Source organism: Odontesthes bonariensis, chromosome 1 (assembly GCF_027942865.1).
Source record: "Odontesthes bonariensis isolate fOdoBon6 chromosome 1, fOdoBon6.hap1, whole genome shotgun sequence".
Taxonomy (NCBI): domain Eukaryota; kingdom Metazoa; phylum Chordata; class Actinopteri; order Atheriniformes; family Atherinopsidae; genus Odontesthes; species Odontesthes bonariensis.
Window position 1 is genome coordinate 48,367,145 of NC_134506.1, and position 22,069 is coordinate 48,389,213.

Genomic DNA, 22,069 nt, shown 5'->3' on the forward strand with positions numbered 1-22,069 from the left:
GTTTCATTGTCTAACCCCTGTACTTCAGTTAGTTTGGAAACTTAGAAGGCCGCGACATTTAAGATCCTTAAAAAAAATCCTTTTACCAAAACCTCCCGTCTTCACACCGGACTTTTGACAAACAAACATGTCTAACCCTCATAATAACAACATAATACCCCCTCTGCCAAATAACAGATTTGGAACCACAGCCGACCAAATACACTGGTCCCCAGCCACGGGCCAGCATATGTGGAACCTCTGGAGGGAATATTTAAACTTCACCACCTACAATGCAAATTCCCAGATGGATTAAATGTCAGAATGGATGCTTAAAGATACAAAACACACCTAAACACCTGGAGAGGAGTATGGCTGTACCCTAGTTTCTGGGACAATCCTTCTTTGACCCTATGGAAACAACCCTTACCTAACCTAACCCTGTTTCACTCTTACATGTTTATATTTTTTATTCTTTTACATTTTCAATTTTTGTAGATACTTTTTGCCCACATATATTTTTCCTATTTTTTTTCTAATTTTGATAATTTTTCCCAAAAACCAAATTAGACCCACTACCCCCCTTAATACAACCTTCCCTCCCACATACCCTAATCTTAAGGGTCACAGGGTCCAAAACCCTAACCCTAAATCCACCACTCCAAGCCAAAGTTGGAAATATTAATTTTCATAATCTTAATAATTCTAAAACCAAATCAGACCCACCACCTCCCTTTATTCTACTCTAACCTTAACCCTAAACCCCGGTGTGTTCTTAATCTCTCTAATTAAAGGGAGGGTCTAAAAGTTACCTAAATAATCCAAATAATTTAAAATATAAAACTAATTACAGACTTTGATTCCAAACTTGTGCCATTTCTGGTGGAATTGTCTCGTCCTAAACTTCAGTTTACAGAGATGTTGAAGAATTTGCTTTGCAGGGAGAATGACTGCAGCTGAGAAACCCAAAGGGTCATAAATACAACTGTCATTGGACAGAATGTTAGTGGTTCGTGCTTGTTTACAAGCTGAAAACATCCTGTTCAACATCCCACTGCACTCCTGAGGCTCTTTCCGTGGGAAGCTGGTCCCGGCTAAGGTCCAGCATCTTTACACCTGTTGCTCTGAGAGAGGACAGAGCGCTCATTATATTCCCATTTATCGAGCTTAAATCCCCCCATTGCACACAATTCTGTGAGCTGCTGATAAAGGGAGATGTCCTGCTCAGCAGAGAGTCATCTGCATAGAAACTGTGCGTAAGGCCGCGACACAGAGAGTGGATCAGAACATGAACCCGCCTCGGTACCAAAAGATTCACCTGGCTCAGTACCAGAACCTGAACCGGGACATAAACACAACAAATCCACCATTTTTCATCATTTATTGATAAAATCAGCTGAGAAGTGAGTAAACATGAAGCAGTTCAACACTGAGTCAAGTCTTCAGATGGAACGTATCTGAAACTGAACATCCGAGACCTCCTGCTGCTCTGAGACCTGCCGCTGCCATCACCTGGCTCTGAGACCTGCCGCTGCCATCACCTGGCTCTGAGACCTGCCGCTGCCATCACCTGGCTCTGAGACCTGCCGCTGCCATCACCTGGCTCTGAGACCTGCCGCTGCCATCATCTGGCTCTGAGACCTGCCGCTGCCATCACCTGGCTCTGAGACCTGCCGCTGCCATCACCTGGCTCTGAGACCTGCCGCTGCCATCACCTGGCTCTGAGACCTGCCGCTGCCATCACCTGGCTGAGACCTGTCGCTGCCATCACCTGGCTCTGAGACCTGCCGCTGCCATCACCTGGCTCTGAAACCTGCCGCTGCCATCACCTGGCTCTGAGACCTGCCGCTGCCATCACCTGGCTCTGAGACCTGCCGCTGCCATCACCTGGCTCTGAGACCTGCCGCTGCCATCACCTGGCTCTGAGACCTGCCGCTGCCATCAACTGGCTGAGACCTGCCGCTGCCATCACCTGGCTCTGAGACCTGCCGCTGCCATCACCTGGCTCTGAGACCTGCCGCTGCCATCACCTGGCTCTGAGACCTGCCGCTGCCATCACCTGGCTGAGAGCTGTCGCTGCCATCACCTGGCTCTGAGACCTGCCGCTGCCATCACTGGGCTCTGAAACCTGCCGCTGCCATCACCTGGCTCTGAGACCTGCCGCTGCCATCACCTGGCTCTGAAACCTGCCGCTGCCATCATCTCGCTCTGAGACCTGCCGCTGCCATCACCTGGCTCTGAAACCTGCCGCTGCCATCAACTGGCTGAGACCTGCCGCTGCCATCACCTGGCTCTGAGACCTGCCGCTGCCATCACCTGGTTCTGAAACCTGCCGCTGCCATCATCTCGCTCTGAGACCTGCCGCTGCCATCACCTGGCTCTGAGACCTGCCGCTGCCATCACCTGGCTCTGAAACCTGCCGCTGCCATCACCTGGCTCTGAGACCTGCCGCTGCCATCACCTGGCTCTGAGACCTGCCGCTGCCATCACCTGGCTCTGAGACCTGCCGCTGCCATCACCTGGCTCTGAGACCTGCCGCTGCCATCACCTGGCTCTGAGACCTGCCGCTGCCATCACCTGGCTCTGAGACCTGCCGCTGCCATCACTGGGCTCTGAGACGTGCCGCTGCCATCACCTGGCTCTGAGACCTGACGCTGCCATCACCTGGCTCTGAGACCTGACGCTGCCATCACCTGGCTCTGAGACCTGCCGCTGCCATCACCTGGCTCTGAGACCTGACGCTGCCATCACCTGGCTCTGAGACCTGCCGCTGCCATCACCTGGCTCTGAGACCTGCCGCTGCCATCACCTGGCTCTGAGACCTGCCGCTGCCATCACCTGGTTCTGAGACCTGCCGCTGCCATCACCTGGTTCTGAAACCTGCCGCTGCCATCACCTGGTTCTGAAACCTGCCGCTGCCATCACCTGGCTCTGAGACCTGCCGCTGCCATCACCTGGCTCTGAAACCTGCCGCTGCCATCAACTGGCTCTGAGACCTGCCGCTGCCATCACCTGGCTCTGAGACCTGCCGCTGCCATCACCTGGCTCTGAAACCTGCCGCTGCCATCAACTGGCTCTGAGACCTGCCGCTGCCATCATCTCGCTCTGAGACCTGCCGCTGCCATCACCTGGCTGTGAGACCTGCCGCTGCCATCACCTGGTTCTGAGACCTGCCGCTGCCATCACCTGGCTCTGAGACCTGCCGCTGCCATCACCTGGCTCTGAGACCTGCCGCTGCCATCACCTGGCTCTGAGACCTGCCGCTGATCCCAGGTCAGCATGAAGCTGCAGGTGTTTGCACCTGGAAAGGTGAATCTCCACCTGGAGGTGCGCCTGTCATACGTTCCATCAGAGGACATCAGTGCTGAGCGGCTTCGTGAACAGGACCTTTGGGGGGGGTGCATAAACAACAACAGGCTGCAATTGGCTTAAAAAAACAAGAATCCAACCAAAGGAAACATCAATGAAGAGACCGAAAACAATCGTCTCAGAGTTTATTATTCAACCTGTTCTGAGAGCAGAATGCATGATGGGAGTTCAGTTTTTGGTGTCATAGCTTCAGCTCTCTCCCCCACCCTTCTGGTTCTGGGTTACCATGGAGACTCTTGAGCTTCTGATTAGGATGGCGTCCATGATGTCTCCATGGCAACAGACAGGCTCTGCAACAGGAAGTCAGTTTGGCCTTCAAATTAAGAGAGTAAACAGAGTAAAGTGGCTGTGTGAACAAGTGAAGAAGAATAGTTTTCCTCAGGTCACTGCTGCACCCAGGACGCTCCACCTGAGCCCAGCGATGTCCGTGATGCCGGCCTGGACCCGGGCCTGCAGCCGGGTGGCCTCAGCCCCAGGGGGAGCCCGTCCTCCTGGGGCTGAGAGGCCTCTCCGCTCGCCCGACTGACGAACACGGAGGGAAGCTGAGCGGACGCCATCTGGAACCTCAGCTCGGCCGCGCTCCTGTGAGCTCTGAAGGAGGACGCCTTCCTCTTAGTCCTGGGGTGGGGGGAGGGGAGGGGGAAGGCCGGGACGTCCCGGTGGGACGACGTGGAGCCGTCTCCGGCAGCAGCGGAGGAGCCCAGCTTGGCCAGCGCCACCGGGATCTCCTCCAGAGACTCGGCGGAGTCCGAGTGGTACTCGGCCGGGGGGGCGGCGGCCTGGACGGGGCCTGAGGTGGGAGCCAGGGGGGGGAGGGAGGCCCTCAGAGGGAACGCTGGGAAGGGAAGCCGCTGCGCCTGGGACGCCGTGGCCACACCGCTGGGCTCTGCGGGGGGCGGGGCTCCACTCAGATGGTTCTCTCTGGTCACTTGTGCTGGGACTCGCCGTCCCTTCTTCTTCTTCTTCTTCTGGAGACAAAGGAAGTGGGGGGGACACGCCGTCCAATCAGACACAACTTTACCTCTGATGACATCACAGTGACCTGTGCTCACCTGTGTGTGTCGGTGTGTGTGTGCTGCTGCTGCTTTCTGCTCGGCAGAGATGGTGGGCGGACCTTCTTCACGCATCACGGGACTGGACACGCTCCTCACCGTGCCATTGGCCAGGAACCTGAAACACACACATGGAGGATATCAGCCGTGAAAGCGTCCGTCTGATTGGCCGGTTGACGGCAGGTGCTCTGATGGAACTGAATGGAGGAGCCTAATTCAGTAAACCCATCCGTGGGTGAAACCTGCTGACCAGCAGCCTAAGTTGTGCCATCAGAAATCCATCATCAGGGGCTGTAAACAGCCGGTCACCCCCCCCATCTGAAACCACTTCTTGGTTAACAACTGTTAGCTGTGATGCTAGCTGTGATGCTAGCTTTGATGTGAGCTGTGATGTTAGCTTTGATGCTAGCTGTAATGTTATATCCTCATATGTAAGTGAAGCTTATTGTTAGCTTTGATGCTAGCTGTAATGTTATATCCTCATATGTAAGTGAAGCTTATTGTTAGCTTTGATGCTAGCCGTAATGTTATATCCTCATATGTAAGTGAAGCTTATTGTTAGCTTTGATGCTAGCTGTAATGTTATATCCTCATATGTAAGTGAAGCTTATTGTTAGCTTTGATGCTAGCCGTAATGTTATATCCTCATATGTAAGTGAAGCTTATTGTTAGCTTTGGGTTAGGAGGAGCTTCAGTGAGCTCTCAGCAAACAACTTTATAAACAGCATGTCACTTACCGGTTGTCGGTATGCTCGCGCATGTGAAAGCCCAAAAGAGTCAATGGACGATACTCCCATATACAAAACAATTATCTTCTCTAGAAAAACTGCGTTCAAGTATTTAAAACATTATAACAATACATGCCCAGTAATATTGTTGTAATGTTTTAAATACTTGAACGCAGTTTTTCTAGATTCAGATTCAGATTCAGAAAACTTTATTTATCCCATCAGTGGGCAATTAGGTTTGCAGTCCCAGTCTCCATCAATCAACATTAAAGTATAAATAAGAGAAATAGATAGATAAAACATATACATCTTAACACACACATACAGTCAAACACCCTGTCCTGTCAGTGATGAACAGCGCTCAGTAAATCAAATTGTCAGTAATATACTCTATCCCTACACCTTATTTAATATTCTAATGGTTGTAGGAATGAAGGATCCAAAATACCTTTTTGTTTTTGTCCTGACAGAATAATAGCGCCTCCCAGAGGGCATTAATGGAAATTCACCACCTAAAACATGATCAGGCTGACTGATGATACTTTTAGCCTTTTGGACTGCCTGTTTGTTAAACAGAGCACTCAGACTGTTTAGCTGTGTTCCAATCATCTTTGATGAAGTGTTAACAATGCTGCTGGGACTGTTCTTGTCTTTGACTGATAGGCTATTGTACCAACATAAAAAAGAAAAAGTTAAAAGACTCTCAATAAAAGACTGATAAAAGTTACGTAAAATGGTTTTAGAGACACTGAAGGAGTTAAGCTTCCTCAGCAGATGAATTCTCTGTTGTCTCAGTGTTTACATGAAACTTGAGCTCACTGTCAAATATTGTACCCAAGTACTTGTAAGAATCAACGATTTCCACATCCCCCCATGTATGACACTTGCTATTGGTTCTGCCTTTGCCCTCCTGAAATCAATTATGAGCTCCTTTGTTTTGGCTACATTTAAATCTAAAACATTATTGTCGCACCACTTCACAAATGATGTCAACGCTAGCCCATGACTGGAACGTGGACCTCGGAATAAAGATAACAGTGCAGTGTCATCTGAAAACTTGACTAGGTGGCTTCCTTGTTGGGAAGACCTGCAGCTATCTGTGTACAAAATAAATAACAAGGCAGAGAGTACACATCCTTGCGGTAGCCAGTATTTGAAGTAATGGGTTGGGACAAATGACCATTTACAAAAACTCTCTGTGTTCTATCTGTTAAAAAATGTAAAAGTAGCAGCAATAGTTGATTCGGTGCCTGAAAATCATTTGTTAGTCTCTTGATCAGGATATGTGGCTGCATTTTGTTAAAAGCAGAAGAAAAATCTGCCAATAAAAGCCTAACATGGGACCCAGGCTTCTCCAAGTGTTTGTATACTGTATCTAAAATAAAAAGTTTTGCGTCCTCCACACTTCTACCAGTTTGATAAGCAAACTGTAATGGATCCAGTTTTCCAGTGACCAAGGACATCATTTCAGCTTTAAGGATTTTTTCAAAATTTTTCATCACCAAGGACGTAAGAGCTACTGGTGTAAAATCTTTCAGCTCCTTGGGTTTATTTAGTTTGGCTAGTGGCATTATGGTGGAGCTCTTCCATATCTGGGGAATATGGCCTTCTTTTGCAGACATATTGAAGAGGCAGGTGAATACTCCACTCAGTTGGTCTGCACAGAAGCGTAATGTGCGCCCACAAACAGCATCAGGACCAGCAGCCTTCCTAATATTGACCTTAAACAGGGATGCTACTCGTTCCTGAGATATCGTTAGGTCATTATTATGAACCAGAGTGTTCCTCAACATAGAAATATTATCAGAGAAGTCAGATGATTCAAAACGTGAGTAAAATAAATTAAAAGCATTAGGAAGATCACATGACTCAACCCCTGGAACAGTAATAGGCATTCTCCTTTCAGCGTGCTGGTTTAATGATGCCGTTGACTTAATTCCTCGCCAGGCGGCTCTAAGATCCCCCCCACTGTATTGTTCTTCTACTTTCCTTCTACATTTCATTTTAGCTTTCCTGATCTCATTTTTACTTCTTTGGACGCTGCTTTAATCTCCCAAATGTCCCCAGTGTAGAAAGTCCTCTTTTTCTTGTTAATGACAGATTTAAGTTCTTTCGTCACCCATGCTTTATTGTTCGGAACAGTGACAGTTGTCTTAGTGGGGACAACCATGTCCACACAGAATGTGACGTATGATGATACAGTGTCTGCTAGTTCAATGTTCTCAGAGCCCTCCTGAAAGCACTCCCAGTCCGTGCACTCAAAACATGCTTGAAGTGAGGAGATGCTGTCCTCTGAGCAGACTTTCGCCGTTCTCTCCTCATGTTCTACGCGTCTAAAAGAGGGTTTGTACGCTGGCGCGAGGTAGACGCTGCTGTGGTAGGAAGCTCCCAAGGACGGCATGGGTGTGGAGCTGTAAGCCCCCCTTACTGACCCATCACACGGATCAACAACTGACCCATCACACAGATCAACAACTGACCCATCACACGGATCAACAACTGACCCATCACACGGATCAACAACTGACCCATCACACGGATCAACAACTGACCCATCACACGGATCAACAACTGACCCATCACACGGATCAACAACTGACCCATCACACGGATCAACAACTGACCCATCACACGGATCAACAACTGACCCATCACACGGATCAACAACTGACCCATCACACAGATCAACAACTGACCCATCACACAGATCAACAACTGACCCATCACACGGATCAATAGAGGTCATCTTCTGTGTTGTAGCGCAAGTCACATATTGCTCATACGTTCTCATAGTCCTACTCAAATCACAGTGGTTAAAATCCGCCTAAATTAATTTAGGTGCGTCGGGGCAAATTCCGTCCAGTTTGTGCGTAGTGTCTGCAATCAGCTGAGCAGCAGCTGCTGCAGCAGCAGCTGCTGCAGCAGCAGCTGCTGCAGCAGCACCTGAGCAGCAGCAGCTGAGCAGCAGCTGAGCAGCAGCAGCAGCTGAGCAGCAGCAGCTGAGCAGCAGCAGCTGAGCAGCAGCAGCTGAGCAGCAGCAGCTGAGCAGCAGCTGAGCAGCAGCTGAGCAGCAGCAGCAGCTGAGCAGCAGCAGCAGCTGAGCAGCAGCAGCAGCTGAGCAGCAGCAGCAGCTGAGCAGCAGCAGCAGCTGAGCAGCAGCAGCAGCTGCTGAGCAGCAGCAGCTGCTGAGCAGCAGCAGCTGCTGAGCAGCAGCAGCTGAGCAGCAGCAGCTGAGCAGCAGCAGCTGAGCAGCAGCAGCTGAGCAGCAGCAGCTGAGCAGCAGCAGCTGAGCAGCAGCAGCTGAGCAGCAGCAGCTGAGCAGCAGCAGCTGAGCAGCAGCAGCTGAGCAGCAGCAGCTGAGCAGCAGCAGCAGCTGAGCAGCAGCAGCAGCTGAGCAGCAGCAGCAGCTGAGCAGCAGCAGCAGCTGAGCAGCAGCAGCAGCTGAGCAGCAGCAGCAGCTGAGCAGCAGCAGCAGCTGAGCAGCAGCAGCAGCTGAGCAGCAGCAGCAGCAGCAGCAGCAGCAGCTGAGCAGCAGCAGCAGCTGAGCAGCCGCAGCAGCTGAGCAGCCGAGCAGCAGCAGCCGAGCAGCAGCAGCCGAGCAGCAGCAGCCGAGCAGCAGCAGCCGAGCAGCAGCAGCCGAGCAGCAGCAGCCGAGCAGCAGCAGCCGAGCAGCAGCAGCCGAGCAGCAGCAGCCGAGCAGCAGCAGCCGAGCAGCAGCAGCCGAGCAGCAGCAGCCGAGCAGCAGCAGCCGAGCAGCAGCAGCCGAGCAGCAGCAGCTGAGCAGCAGCAGCCGAGCAGCAGCAGCTGAGCAGCAGCAGCTGAGCAGCAGCAGCTGCAGCAGCGCGGGTGAGTATATACCAGTTATATGATGGAAAGCAGTTCTATGTCGGCGGTACAGATTTTTTCCCTGACCGTGATGATGTTGCCATAGCGCTCACCGATATGAAAACCCCTCCTCCTCTGCTTTCCCTTCGTCTCCGGTGACCTGTCAAGCCGAATTGGGCTTCCACACCCAGTTATTACAGATCCTCGTCTCGATCTTGGCCGGTGAGCCATGATTCCGTGAAAGCGAGTAAACATGATCCCTGATCTCCCCTCTGGTCTTAGTCCATAATTCCAGTTTGTCAGTCTTGTTGCGGATGGACTGCACATTTGATGGCAGTATAGTGGGAAGCGCTGGTAACTTATCCAACCGAAAAGCTTCGAGTCTCCGGCGTAGGCCGCCTCTCTTTCCTCTTTTCCGAGGCCTCGGGGCCGGCGGTTATACTGCAGTGCCCTCGGGATGGTATCGGGGATAATCCCAGAGACTGAAGTCCGCAACGAGAGGAGAAACTCTCTGCTGTGTGCTCTGCCGGTAATTCCGCGTCCACCTGCTTCCCAACAGGTAGGGAACAGTAACAACGATACAGCGATACCGAGAGGAAGAGCACAAAAAGCTCCAAGAGAGTTCCCAAAGTTTGCATGGCTGAAAATCACTGACAGTACACATTCATACGCGAAATTAAGTTTAAAAGAGTTCAAAACATCAAAAGATAGAGACGCAGGCTGCTAGAGAAGATAATTGTTTTGTATATGGGAGTATCGTCCATCGACTCTTTTGGGCTTTCACATGCGCGAGCATACAACCAGCCGGTGAGTGACATGCTGTTTATAAAGCTGTTTTGTAACGTCCCCATGCCAGTAATGTGAGAACCATGCATATGGTTTTGATGGTAAGGCTTGTGACTTTATTGTCGGATGGGTTATAAAGTGGTGTGACGTTTCTGCAGTGTGCAAGTTGTTGTTTTACGTGGAAGGGTTAGCGCTTGCCCCTTAGCCACCACGTATTAGCCTCGCATGACAGGCTGCGCGAACAGCGCGATGTCCACACAGGGAGCGCAGATGTGCACCTCTCTGTGTCCTACTGTCAGTATTTGACAACCTCGAGCGCTTCAAATGCCCCGGAGTTCCCCTTTAAAACAAACCTCCTTCAACAGAAGCGTCAGGAGGCCTTTCCACACACAGCTTTAATCCAGCACTGATTCCATGTTTCTCACGGCTTCATACAGACATCCAACAAAGACACACAGCTACTCTTATGTGAAGTTTTATTAGAACCTAATCACAGGATGCTTAATGCGCTCTGATGTAACCTCCTGCTGCAGTAATAAAGTAAAGTTTCCTCCTGCTGCAGTACTAAAGTAAAGTTTCCTCCTGCTGCAGTAATAAAGTAAAGTTTCCTCCTGCTGCAGTACTAAAGTAAAGTTTCCTCCTGCTGCAGTAATAAAGTAAAGTTTCCTCCTGCTGCAGTACTAAAGTAAAGTTTCCTCCTGCTGCAGTAATAAAGTAAAGTTTCCTCCTGCTGCAGTACTAAAGTAAAGTTTCCTCCTGCTGCAGTACTAAAGTAAAGTTTCCTCCTGCTGCAGTAATAAAGTAAAGTTTCCTCCTGCTGCAGTAATAAAGTAAAGTTTCCTCCTGCTGCAGTAATAAAGTAAAGTTTCCTCCTGCTGCAGTAATAAAGTAAAGTTTCCTCCTGTCAGGCCTGTTTAAAACCAACACCCAGTTATTTCTGAAGCCTTCTGTTAGACCAACAGTTCCTGAGCTCTGACACACACACACCCAAACACACGTGCACACCCATGCACACGTGCACACACATGCACACGTGCACACACATGCACACCCAAACACACGTGCACACCCAAACACACGTGCACACACACGCACACACATGCACACCCAAACACACGTGCACACCCAAACACACGTGCACACACACGCACACCCAAACACACGTGCACACACACCCAAACACGTGCACACCCAAACACATGCACACCCAAACACACGTGCACACCCAAACACACGTGCACACACGTGCACACACATGCACACCCAAACACACGTGCACACCCAAACACACGTGCACACCCATGCACACGTGCACACCCATGCACACCCAAACACACATGCACACACATGCACACCCAAACACACGTGCACACCCAAACACATGTGCACACACATGCACACCCAAACACACGTGCACACCCAAACACACGTGCACACACATGCACACCCAAACACACGTGCACACACACCCAAACACACGTGCACACACACCCAAACACACGTGCACACACACCCAAACACACGTGCACACACATGCACACCCAAACACACGTGCACACACATGCACACCCAAACACACGTGCACACATGCACACCCAAACACACATGCACACCCAAACACACATGCACACACATGCACACGTGCACACACATGCACACCCAAACACACGTGCACACACATGCACACCCAAACACACGTGCACACCCAAACACACGTGCACACACATGCACACCCAAACACACATGCACACCCAAACACACGTGCACACACATGCACACCCAAACACACATGCACACCCAAACACACGTGCACACACATGCACACCCAAACACACGTGCACACCCATGCACACGTGCACACCCATGCACACCCAAACACACGTGCACACCCAAACACACGTGCACACATGCACACACATGCACACACATGCACACACGTGCACACCCAAACACACGTGCACACCCAAACACACGTGCACACATGCACACACATGCACACACATGCACACACGTGCACACCCAAACACACGTGCACACGTGCACACACGTGCACACACAAACACACATGCACACACACCCAAACACGTGCACACCCAAACACACATGCACACACGTGCACACCCAAACACACGTGCACACCCAAACACATGTGCACACACATGCACACCCAAACACACGTGCACACCCAAACACACGTGCACACATGCACACACATGCACACCCAAACACACGTGCACACCCAAACACACGTGCACACGTGCACACACGTGCACACGTGCACACACATGCACACCCAAACACACGTGCACACACATGCACACGTGCACACACGTGCACACCCAAACACACATGCACACCCAAACACACACACACACCCAAACACACGTGCACACACATGCACACGTGCACACCCAAACACACGTGCACACCCAAACACACGTGCACACACATGCACACGTGCACACACATGCACACCCAAACACACGTGCACACCCAAACACACGTGCACACACATGCACACCCAAACACACGTGCACACCCAAACACACGTGCACACACACCCAAACACACGTGCACACCCAAACACATGTGCACACACAAACACACGTGCACACCCAAACACATGTGCACACACATGCACACCCAAACACACGTGCACACACATGCACACCCAAACACACGTGCACACCCAAACACACGTGCACACCCAAACACACGTGCACACCCAAACACACGTGCACACACATGCACACCCAAACACACGTGCACACACATGCACACCCAAACACACGTGCACACCCAAACACACGTGCACACCCAAACACACGTGCACACACACGCACACCCAAACACACGTGCACACCCAAACACATGTGCACACACAAACACACGTGCACACCCAAACACATGTGCACACACATGCACACCCAAACACACGTGCACACACACGCACACCCAAACACACGTGCACACCCAAACACATGTGCACACACAAACACACGTGCACACCCAAACACATGTGCACACACATGCACACCCAAACACACGTGCACACACATGCACACCCAAACACACGTGCACACACATGCACACCCAAACACACGTGCACACACATGCACACCCAAACACACGTGCACACCCAAACACACGTGCACACCCAAACACACGTGCACACCCAAACACACGTGCACACCCATGCACACGTGCACACCCATGCACACCCAAACACACGTGCACACCCAAACACACGTGCACACACATGCACACCCAAACACACATGCACACCCAAACACACGTGCACACATGCACACACATGCACACCCAAACACACGTGCACACCCAAACACACGTGCACACATGCACACACATGCACACACATGCACACGTGCACACACGTGCACACCCAAACACACGTGCACACCCAAACACACATGCACACCCAAACACACATGCACACATGCACACGTGCACACACAAACACACATGCACACACACCCAAACACGTGCACACCCAAACACACGTGCACACACGTGCACACCCAAACACACGTGCACACACGTGCACACCCAAACACACGTGCACACACGTGCACACCCAAACACACGTGCACACACGTGCACACCCAAACACACGTGCACACCCAAACACACGTGCACACCCAAACACACGTGCACACATGCACACACATGCACACCCAAACACACGTGCACACCCAAACACACGTGCACACATGCACACACATGCACACCCAAACACACATGCACACACATGCACACGTGCACACACATGCACACGTGCACACACATGCACACCCAAACACACGTGCACACCCAAACACACGTGCACACCCAAACACACATGCACACATGCACACCCAAACACACATGCACACCCAAACACACGTGCACACACATGCACACACCCCCACCCAGTTTGCTTCCTGCGAGTCACAGCCAAAGAATTTCATTTTGTTTACTGTAAAGTAAACAGTCACCATGGCGACGTGTCCAGCTCACTGTGATATGAAACGACTGCCTCGGCCAATCGCAGCGGGCCAGGGGCCAGCCCCTCTGCCTCGGCCAATCGCAGCGGGCCAGGGGCCGGCCCCTCTGCCTCGGCCAATCGCAGCTGGAGGACTTACTCTGTGTGGGCGGGGGGCTCCTCCAGGTCCAGCTGAGGGTTGGTGTATCCCAGAGTCCCAGAGTTCAGGTCCTGTGGGGGGACAGCAGAGGACAGAAGCTCAGAACCGAACCCCAGAGTAGTTCAGGTCCTGAGGGGGGACAGCAGAGGACAGAAGCTCAGAACCGAACCCCAGAGTAGTTCAGGTCCTGTGGGGGGACAGCAGAGGACAGAAGCTCAGAACCAAACGAACCCCAGAGTAGTTCAGGTCCTGTGGGGGGACAGCAGAGGACAGAAGCTCAGAACCGAACCCCAGAGTAGTTCAGGTCCTGTGGGGGGACAGCAGAGGACAGAAGCTCAGAACCAAACCGAACCCCAGAATAGTTCAGGTCCTGAGGGGGGACAGCAGAGGACAGAAACCGAACCGAACCCCAGAGTAGTTCAGGTCCTGTGGGGGGACAGCAGAGGACAGAAACCGAACCGAACCCCAGAGTAGTTCAGGTCCTGAGGGGGGACAGCAGAGGACAGAAGCTCAGAACCGAACCCCAGAGTAGTTCAGGTCCTGTGGGGGGACAGCAGAGGACAGAAGCTCAGAACCAAACCGAACCCCAGAGTAGTTCAGGTCCTGTGGGGGGACAGCAGAGGACAGAAACCGAACCCCAGAGTAGTTCAGGTCCTGTGGGGGGACAGCAGAGGACAGAAACCGAACCCCAGAGTAGTTCAGGTCCTGTGGGGGGACAGCAGAGGACAGAAACCGAACCGAACCCCAGAGTAGTTCAGGTCCTGTGGGGGGACAGCAGAGGACAGAAGCTCAGAACCGAACCCCAGAGTAGTTCAGGTCCTGAGGGGGGACAGCAGAGGACAGAAGCTCAGAACCAAACCGAACCCCAGAGTAGTTCAGGTCCTGTGGGGGGACAGCAGAGGACAGAAACCGAACCGAACCCCAGAGTAGTTCAGGTCCTGAGGGGGGACAGTAGAGGACAGAAGCTCAGAACCGAACCCCAGAGTAGTTCAGGTCCTGAGGGGGGACAGCAGAGGACAGAAGCTCAGAACCGAACCCCAGAGTAGTTCAGGTCCTGTGGGGGGACAGCAGAGGACAGAAACCGAACCGAACCCCAGAGTAGTTCAGGTCCTGTGGGGGGACAGCAGAGGACAGAAACCGAACCCCAGAGTAGTTCAGGTCCTGTGGGGGGACAGCAGAGGACAGAAGCTCAGAACCAAACCGAACCCCAGAGTAGTTCAGGTCCTGTGGGGGGACAGCAGAGGACAGAAGCTCAGAACCAAACCGAACCCCAGAGTAGTTCAGGTCCTGTGGGGGGACAGCAGAGGACAGAAACCGAACCGAACCCCAGAGTAGTTCGGGTCCTGTGGGGGGACAGCAGAGGACAGAAACCGAACCGAACCCCAGAGTAGTTCAGGTCCTGTGGGGGGACAAAAGAGGACAGAAACCGAACCCCAGAGTAGTTCAGGTCCTGTGGGGGGACAGCAGAGGACAGAAACCGAACCCCAGAGTAGTTCAGGTCCTGTGGGGGGACAGCAGAGGACAGAAACCGAACCGAACCCCAGAGTAGTTCAGGTCCTGAGGGGGGACAGCAGAGGACAGAAGCTCAGAACCAAACCGAACCCCAGAGTAGTTCAGGTCCTGAGGGGGGACAGTAGAGGACAGAAGCTCAGAACCGAACCCCAGAGTAGTTCAGGTCCTGTGGGGGGACAGTAGAGGACAGAAGCTCAGAACCGAACCCCAGAGTAGTTCAGGTCCTGAGGGGGGACAGCAGAGGACAGAAGCTCAGAACCGAACCCCAGAGTAGTTCAGGTCCTGTGGGGGGACAGTAGAGGACAGAAGCTCAGAACCGAACCCCAGAGTAGTTCAGGTCCTGAGGGGGGACAGCAGAGGACAGAAGCTCAGAACCGAACCCCAGAGTAGTTCAGGTCCTGAGGGGGGACAGCAGAGGACAGAAGCTCAGAACCGAACCCCAGAGTAGTTCAGGTCCTGAGGGGGGACAGCAGAGGACAGAAGCTCAGAACCGAACCCCAGAGTAGTTCAGGTCCTGTGGGGGGACAGCAGAGGACAGAAGCTCAGAACCGAACCCCAGAGTAGTTCAGGTCCTGTGGGGGGACAGCAGAGGACAGAAACCGAACCCCAGAGTAGTTCAGGTCCTGTGGGGGGACAGCAGAGGACAGAAACCGAACCCCAGAGTAGTTCAGGTCCTGTGGGGGGACAGCAGAGGGCAGAAACCGAACCGAACCCCAGAGTAGTTCAGGTCCTGTGGGGGGACAGCAGAGGGCAGAAACCGAACCGAACCCCAGAGTAGTTCAGGTCCTGTGGGGGGACAGCAGAGGACAGAAACCGAACCCCAGAGTAGTTCAGGTCCTGTGGGGGGACAGCAGAGGACAGAAACCGAACCGAACCCCAGAGTAGTTCAGGTCCTGTGGGGGGACAGCAGAGGACAGAAACCGAACCGAACCCCAGAGTAGTTCAGGTCCTGAGGGGGGACAGCAGAGGACAGAAGCTCAGAACCGAACCCCAGAGTAGTTCAGGTCCTGTGGGGGGACAGCAGAGGACAGAAGCTCAGAACCAAACCGAACCCCAGAGTAGTTCAGGTCCTGTGGGGGGACAGCAGAGGACAGAAACCGAACCCCAGAGTAGTTCAGGTCCTGTGGGGGGACAGCAGAGGACAGAAACCGAACCCCAGAGTAGTTCAGGTCCTGTGGGGGGACAGCAGAGGACAGAAACCGAACCGAACCCCAGAGTAGTTCAGGTCCTGTGGGGGGACAGCAGAGGACAGAAGCTCAGAACCGAACCCCAGAGTAGTTCAGGTCCTGAGGGGGGACAGCAGAGGACAGAAGCTCAGAACCAAACCGAACCCCAGAGTAGTTCAGGTCCTGTGGGGGGACAGCAGAGGACAGAAGCTCAGAACCAAACCGAACCCCAGAGTAGTTCAGGTCCTGTGGGGGGACAGCAGAGGACAGAAACCGAACCGAACCCCAGAGTAGTTCAGGTCCTGAGGGGGGACAGTAGAGGACAGAAGCTCAGAACCGAACCCCAGAGTAGTTCAGGTCCTGAGGGGGGACAGCAGAGGACAGAAGCTCAGAACCGAACCCCAGAGTAGTTCAGGTCCTGTGGGGGGACAGCAGAGGACAGAAACCGAACCGAACCCCAGAGTAGTTCAGGTCCTGTGGGGGGACAGCAGAGGACAGAAACCGAACCCCAGAGTAGTTCAGGTCCTGTGGGGGGACAGCAGAGGACAGAAGCTCAGAACCGAACCCCAGAGTAGTTCAGGTCCTGTGGGGGGACAGCAGAGGACAGAAGCTCAGAACCAAACCGAACCCCAGAGTAGTTCAGGTCCTGAGGGGGGACAGCAGAGGACAGAAACCGAACCGAACCCCAGAGTAGTTCGGGTCCTGTGGGGGGACAGCAGAGGACAGAAACCGAACCGAACCCCAGAGTAGTTCAGGTCCTGTGGGGGGACAAAAGAGGACAGAAACCGAACCCCAGAGTAGTTCAGGTCCTGTGGGGGGACAGCAGAGGACAGAAACCGAACCCCAGAGTAGTTCAGGTCCTGTGGGGGGACAGCAGAGGACAGAAACCGAACCGAACCCCAGAGTAGTTCAGGTCCTGAGGGGGGACAGCAGAGGACAGAAGCTCAGAACCAAACCGAACCCCAGAGTAGTTCAGGTCCTGAGGGGGGACAGCAGAGGACAGAAGCTCAGAACCGAACCCCAGAGTAGTTCAGGTCCTGAGGGGGGACAGCAGAGGACAGAAGCTCAGAACCGAACCCCAGAGTAGTTCAGGTCCTGTGGGGGGACAGCAGAGGACAGAAGCTCAGAACCGAACCCCAGAGTAGTTCAGGTCCTGTGGGGGGACAGCAGAGGACAGAAACCGAACCCCAGAGTAGTTCAGGTCCTGTGGGGGGACAGCAGAGGACAGAAACCGAACCCCAGAGTAGTTCAGGTCCTGTGGGGGGACAGCAGAGGGCAGAAACCGAACCGAACCCCAGAGTAGTTCAGGTCCTGTGGGGGGACAGCAGAGGACAGAAACCGAACCCCAGAGTAGTTCAGGTCCTGTGGGGGGACAGCAGAGGACAGAAACCGAACCCCAGAGTAGTTCAGGTCCTGTGGGGGGACAGCAGAGGACAGAAACCGAACCCCCCCAGCTGATCCGTTACCTTCAGCACTGACGGGGCTGCTGCCTCCTTCTCTGATCCAGACTTCCTGGGGTCTCTGCTGCCCAGGCGGTGACGCTGCCGCACGATGTACTCATAGGTGCTGAGTCTGTTCCACACTGCACACACACACAGGAAGTTTGGTTTCATATTTCATACAGGTGAGCAGACAGGTGAGCAGGCAGGTGTACAGGCAGGTAGGGGGTCTCTTACTCAGGTAAATGTGGAAGCAGAGCAGGTGGCAGAGCAGCACCGACGACAGCAGACCCAGAGCGACGGTTACTGCAGCCAGAGCAGGAATAACTGCAGCCGCCGACCTGAGAGGAGCCACAGGTAGGAAGAGGAACCACACACCTGTCTCATTCCTCACTGTGGAAACACACACACACACCTGTCTCATTCCTCACTGTGGAAACACACACACACACACACCTGTCTCATTCCTCACTGTGGAAACACACACACACACACCTGTCTCATTCCTCACTGTGGAAACACACACACACACACACACCTGTCTCATTCCTCACTGTGGAAACACACACACACACACACACACCTGTCTCATTCCTCACTGTGGAAACACACACACACACACCTGTCTCATTCCTCACTGTGGAAACACACACACACACACCTGTCTCATTCCTCACTGTGGAAACACACACACACACACCTGTCTCATTCCTCACTGTGGAAACACACACACACCTGTCTCATTCCTCACTGTGGAAACACACACACACCTGTCTCATTCCTCACTGTGGAAACACACACACACACACACACACACACACACACACACGTCTCATTCCTCACTGTGGAAACACACACACACACACACACGTCTCATTCCTCACTGTGGAAACACACACGTCTCATTCCTCACTGTGGAAACACACACACACACACACACACACACACCTGTCTCATTCCTCACTGTGGAAACACACACACACACACACACACACACACACACACACACACACACATCAGTCAAAGGAAGTCTTACCCAAGAAGTGTTTGTCGGTGCGGAGCTTGGACGGGTCGAGAAAGAACTCGATGAAGACGTAGGAGGCGAAAACCAGAACCAGACCGACCCCCAACAGAGCCGAGACCACGCTGTGGAGGAACAACCTGCAGCACACACATCCACACACTCTGAGACCCTCTAAGGTTTGACCGGGCCTCAACTGTTCGTCCTGTGCAATGGCGTGGTCCCCCCCCCCACCAGGCGATTTTTATTTATGTAAGCCTGTAAGCTTACAACGGACTTATATAACGGGCCGACAGTTTAAAATGCGCATAAGTGGCGGGCTGAAAGCTTAAAACTAGGGCTGGGCAACAATTAAAATAGTTAATCTAATTAATCACATGATTTCCCTGATTAATCACATGATTTCCCTGATTAATCACATGATTGTCCTGATTAATCACATGATTTCCCTGATTAATCACATGATTTCCCTGATTAATCACATGATTTCCCTGATTAATCACATGATTGTCCTGATTAATCACATGATTGTCCTGATTAATCACATGATTTCCCTGATTAATCACATGATTTCCCTGATTAATCACATGATTTCCCTGATTAATCACATGATTTCCCTGATTAATCACATGATTTCCCTGATTAATCACATGATTTCCCTGATTAATCACATAATTGTCCTGATTAATCAAGATTAATCGCATTTGTACGCCAAAATGAATCCAAAAGTAGCGCATAGCTTTTAGCATTTAGCTTTATTTTAAATGTGCTGCCATATGAATGAAAGTGCCATAACATTTGTTGTGCAAACACACTTTTAACATCAGCATCTTTCTGTAGTTTTTATGTAGAAGCCTCGCTCCACTGTCTGTTTCCTTGAATGACTTGCTGCTATCAGTTGTGTGTTTTGCCTTTAAGTGATATTTTAGACTGGAACTACTACGCTGAGAAGACAATTCAACTTGGCAGAGTTTACAGATGACTTTGGTTCTGTCGACTCCGCCGTCTGGAAGAACTTTAACATGAAAATGGCCGAGTAAAAGTTCCGTACCCTTCTCCATGTTTGGTGGATCTGCCGATTACTTTCTTTTCCTGTTCCACAGCAGACAGCAGCAGACTTTTACAGAATAAAAGCCCGTGAGCAACAGACTTTTACAAAATAAAAGCCCGTGAGCAACAGACTTTTACAAAATAAAAGCCCGTGAGCAACAGACTTTTACAAAATAAAAGCCTGTGAGCAGCAGACTTTTACAAAATAAAAGCCTGTGAGCAGCAGACTTTTACAAAATAAAAGCCTGTGAGCAGCAGACTTTTACAAAATAAAAGCCCGTGAGCAACAGACTTTTACAAAATAAAAGCCTGTGAGCAACAAACTTTTACAAAATAAAAGCCCGTGAGCAGCAGACTTTTACAAAATAAAAGCCCGTGAGCAACAGACTTTTACAAAATAAAATAAATAATAAAACCTACGTTAATGCACGATAAAATATTTATCGGAGTTAAACAATTAACAAGTTAACGTGATAATAACGAGTTAACTCGCCCATTACTCGCCCAGCCCTACTCAAAACGCATACAAGTTACAGGCTGAAAGCTTAAAATGTGCATAAGTGACGGGCTGAAAGCTTAAAATGTGCATAAGTGACGGGCTGAAAGCTTAAAATGTGCATAAGTGACGGGCTGAACGCTTAAAATGTGCATAAGTGACGGGCTGTTAGCTTAAAATGTGCATAAGTGACGGGCTGAAAGCTTAAAATGTGCATAAGTGACGGGCTGTTAGCTTAAAATGTGCATAAGTGACGGGCTGTTAGCTTAAAATGTGCATAAGTGACGGGCTGTTAGCTTAAAATGTGCATAAGTGACGGGCTGAACGCTTAAAATGTGCATAAGTTACGGGCTGAAAGCTTAAAATGTGCATCAGTGACGGGCTGAACGCTTAAAATGTGCATAAGTGACGGGCTGAAAGCTTAAAATGTGCATAAGTGACGGGCTGTTAGCTTAAAATGTGCATAAGTGACGGGCTGAAAGCTTAAAATGTGCATAAGTGACGGGCTGAAAGCTTAAAATGTGCATAAGTGACGGGCTGAACGCTTAAAATGTGCATAAGTGACGGGCTGAACGCTTAAAATGTGCATAAGTTACGGGCTGAAAGCTTAAAATGTGCATAAGTGACGGGCTGAAAGCTTAAAATGTGCATAAGTGACGGGCTGAAAGCTTAAAATGTGCATAAGTGACGGGCTGAACGCTTAAAATGTGCATAAGTGACGGGCTGAAAGCTTAAAATGTGCATAAGTGACGGGCTGAACGCTTAAAATGTGCATAAGTGACGGGCTGTTAGCTTAAAATGTGCATAAGTGACGGGCTGAAAGCTTAAAATGTGCATAAGTGACGGGCTGTTAGCTTAAAATGTGCATAAGTGACGGGCTGTTAGCTTAAAATGTGCATAAGTGACGGGCTGTTAGCTTAAAATGTGCATAAGTGACGGGCTGAACGCTTAAAATGTGCATAAGTTACGGGCTGAAAGCTTAAAATGTGCATCAGTGACGGGCTGAACGCTTAAAATGTGCATAAGTGACGGGCTGAAAGCTTAAAATGTGCATAAGTGACGGGCTGTTAGCTTAAAATGTGCATAAGTGACGGGCTGAAAGCTTAAAATGTGCATAAGTGACGGGCTGAAAGCTTAAAATGTGCATAAGTGACGGGCTGAACGCTTAAAATGTGCATAAGTGACGGGCTGAACGCTTAAAATGTGCATAAGTTACGGGCTGAAAGCTTAAAATGTGCATAAGTGACGGGCTGTTAGCTTAAAATGTGCATAAGTGACGGGCTGAACGCTTAAAATGTGCATAAGTGACGGGCTGAAAGCTTAAAATGTGCATAAGTTACGGGCTGAAAGCTTAAAATGTGCATCAGTGACGGGCTGTTAGCTTAAAATGTGCATAAGTGACGGGCTGTTAGCTTAAAATGTGCATAAGTGACGGGCTGAACGCTTAAAATGTGCATAAGTGACGGGCTGAAAGCTTAAAATGTGCATAAGTTACGGGCTGAAA

The 22,069-nt window shown here is 51.3% G+C and overlaps 1 protein-coding gene across 2 annotated transcripts in view; it reads right to left on the minus strand.

Annotated features, from left to right (window-relative positions):
* Positions 1 to 2,734: 2,734 nt before the first annotated feature.
* zdhhc1 (zDHHC palmitoyltransferase 1) overlaps positions 2,735 to 22,069 on the minus strand; it is a 43,960-nt gene continuing 24,625 nt past the window's right edge. Inside the window, exons 5-10 of one of the 2 annotated variants that reach the window (XM_075468977.1) lie at positions 19,035 to 19,159; positions 18,236 to 18,391; positions 18,026 to 18,141; positions 13,882 to 13,952; positions 4,401 to 4,518; positions 2,735 to 4,313 (exon numbers count right to left, since the gene is read on the minus strand). In XM_075468977.1, the coding sequence (XP_075325092.1) occupies positions 3,732 to 4,313; positions 4,401 to 4,518; positions 13,882 to 13,952; positions 18,026 to 18,141; positions 18,236 to 18,391; positions 19,035 to 19,159 (1,168 nt within the window). In that variant the 3' untranslated portion in view covers positions 2,735 to 3,731. Of the gene's footprint in view, positions 4,317 to 4,400; positions 4,519 to 13,881; positions 13,953 to 18,025; positions 18,142 to 18,235; positions 18,392 to 19,034; positions 19,160 to 22,069 lie in introns of both variants that reach the window. The other variant, XM_075468971.1, reaches the window with a different exon arrangement.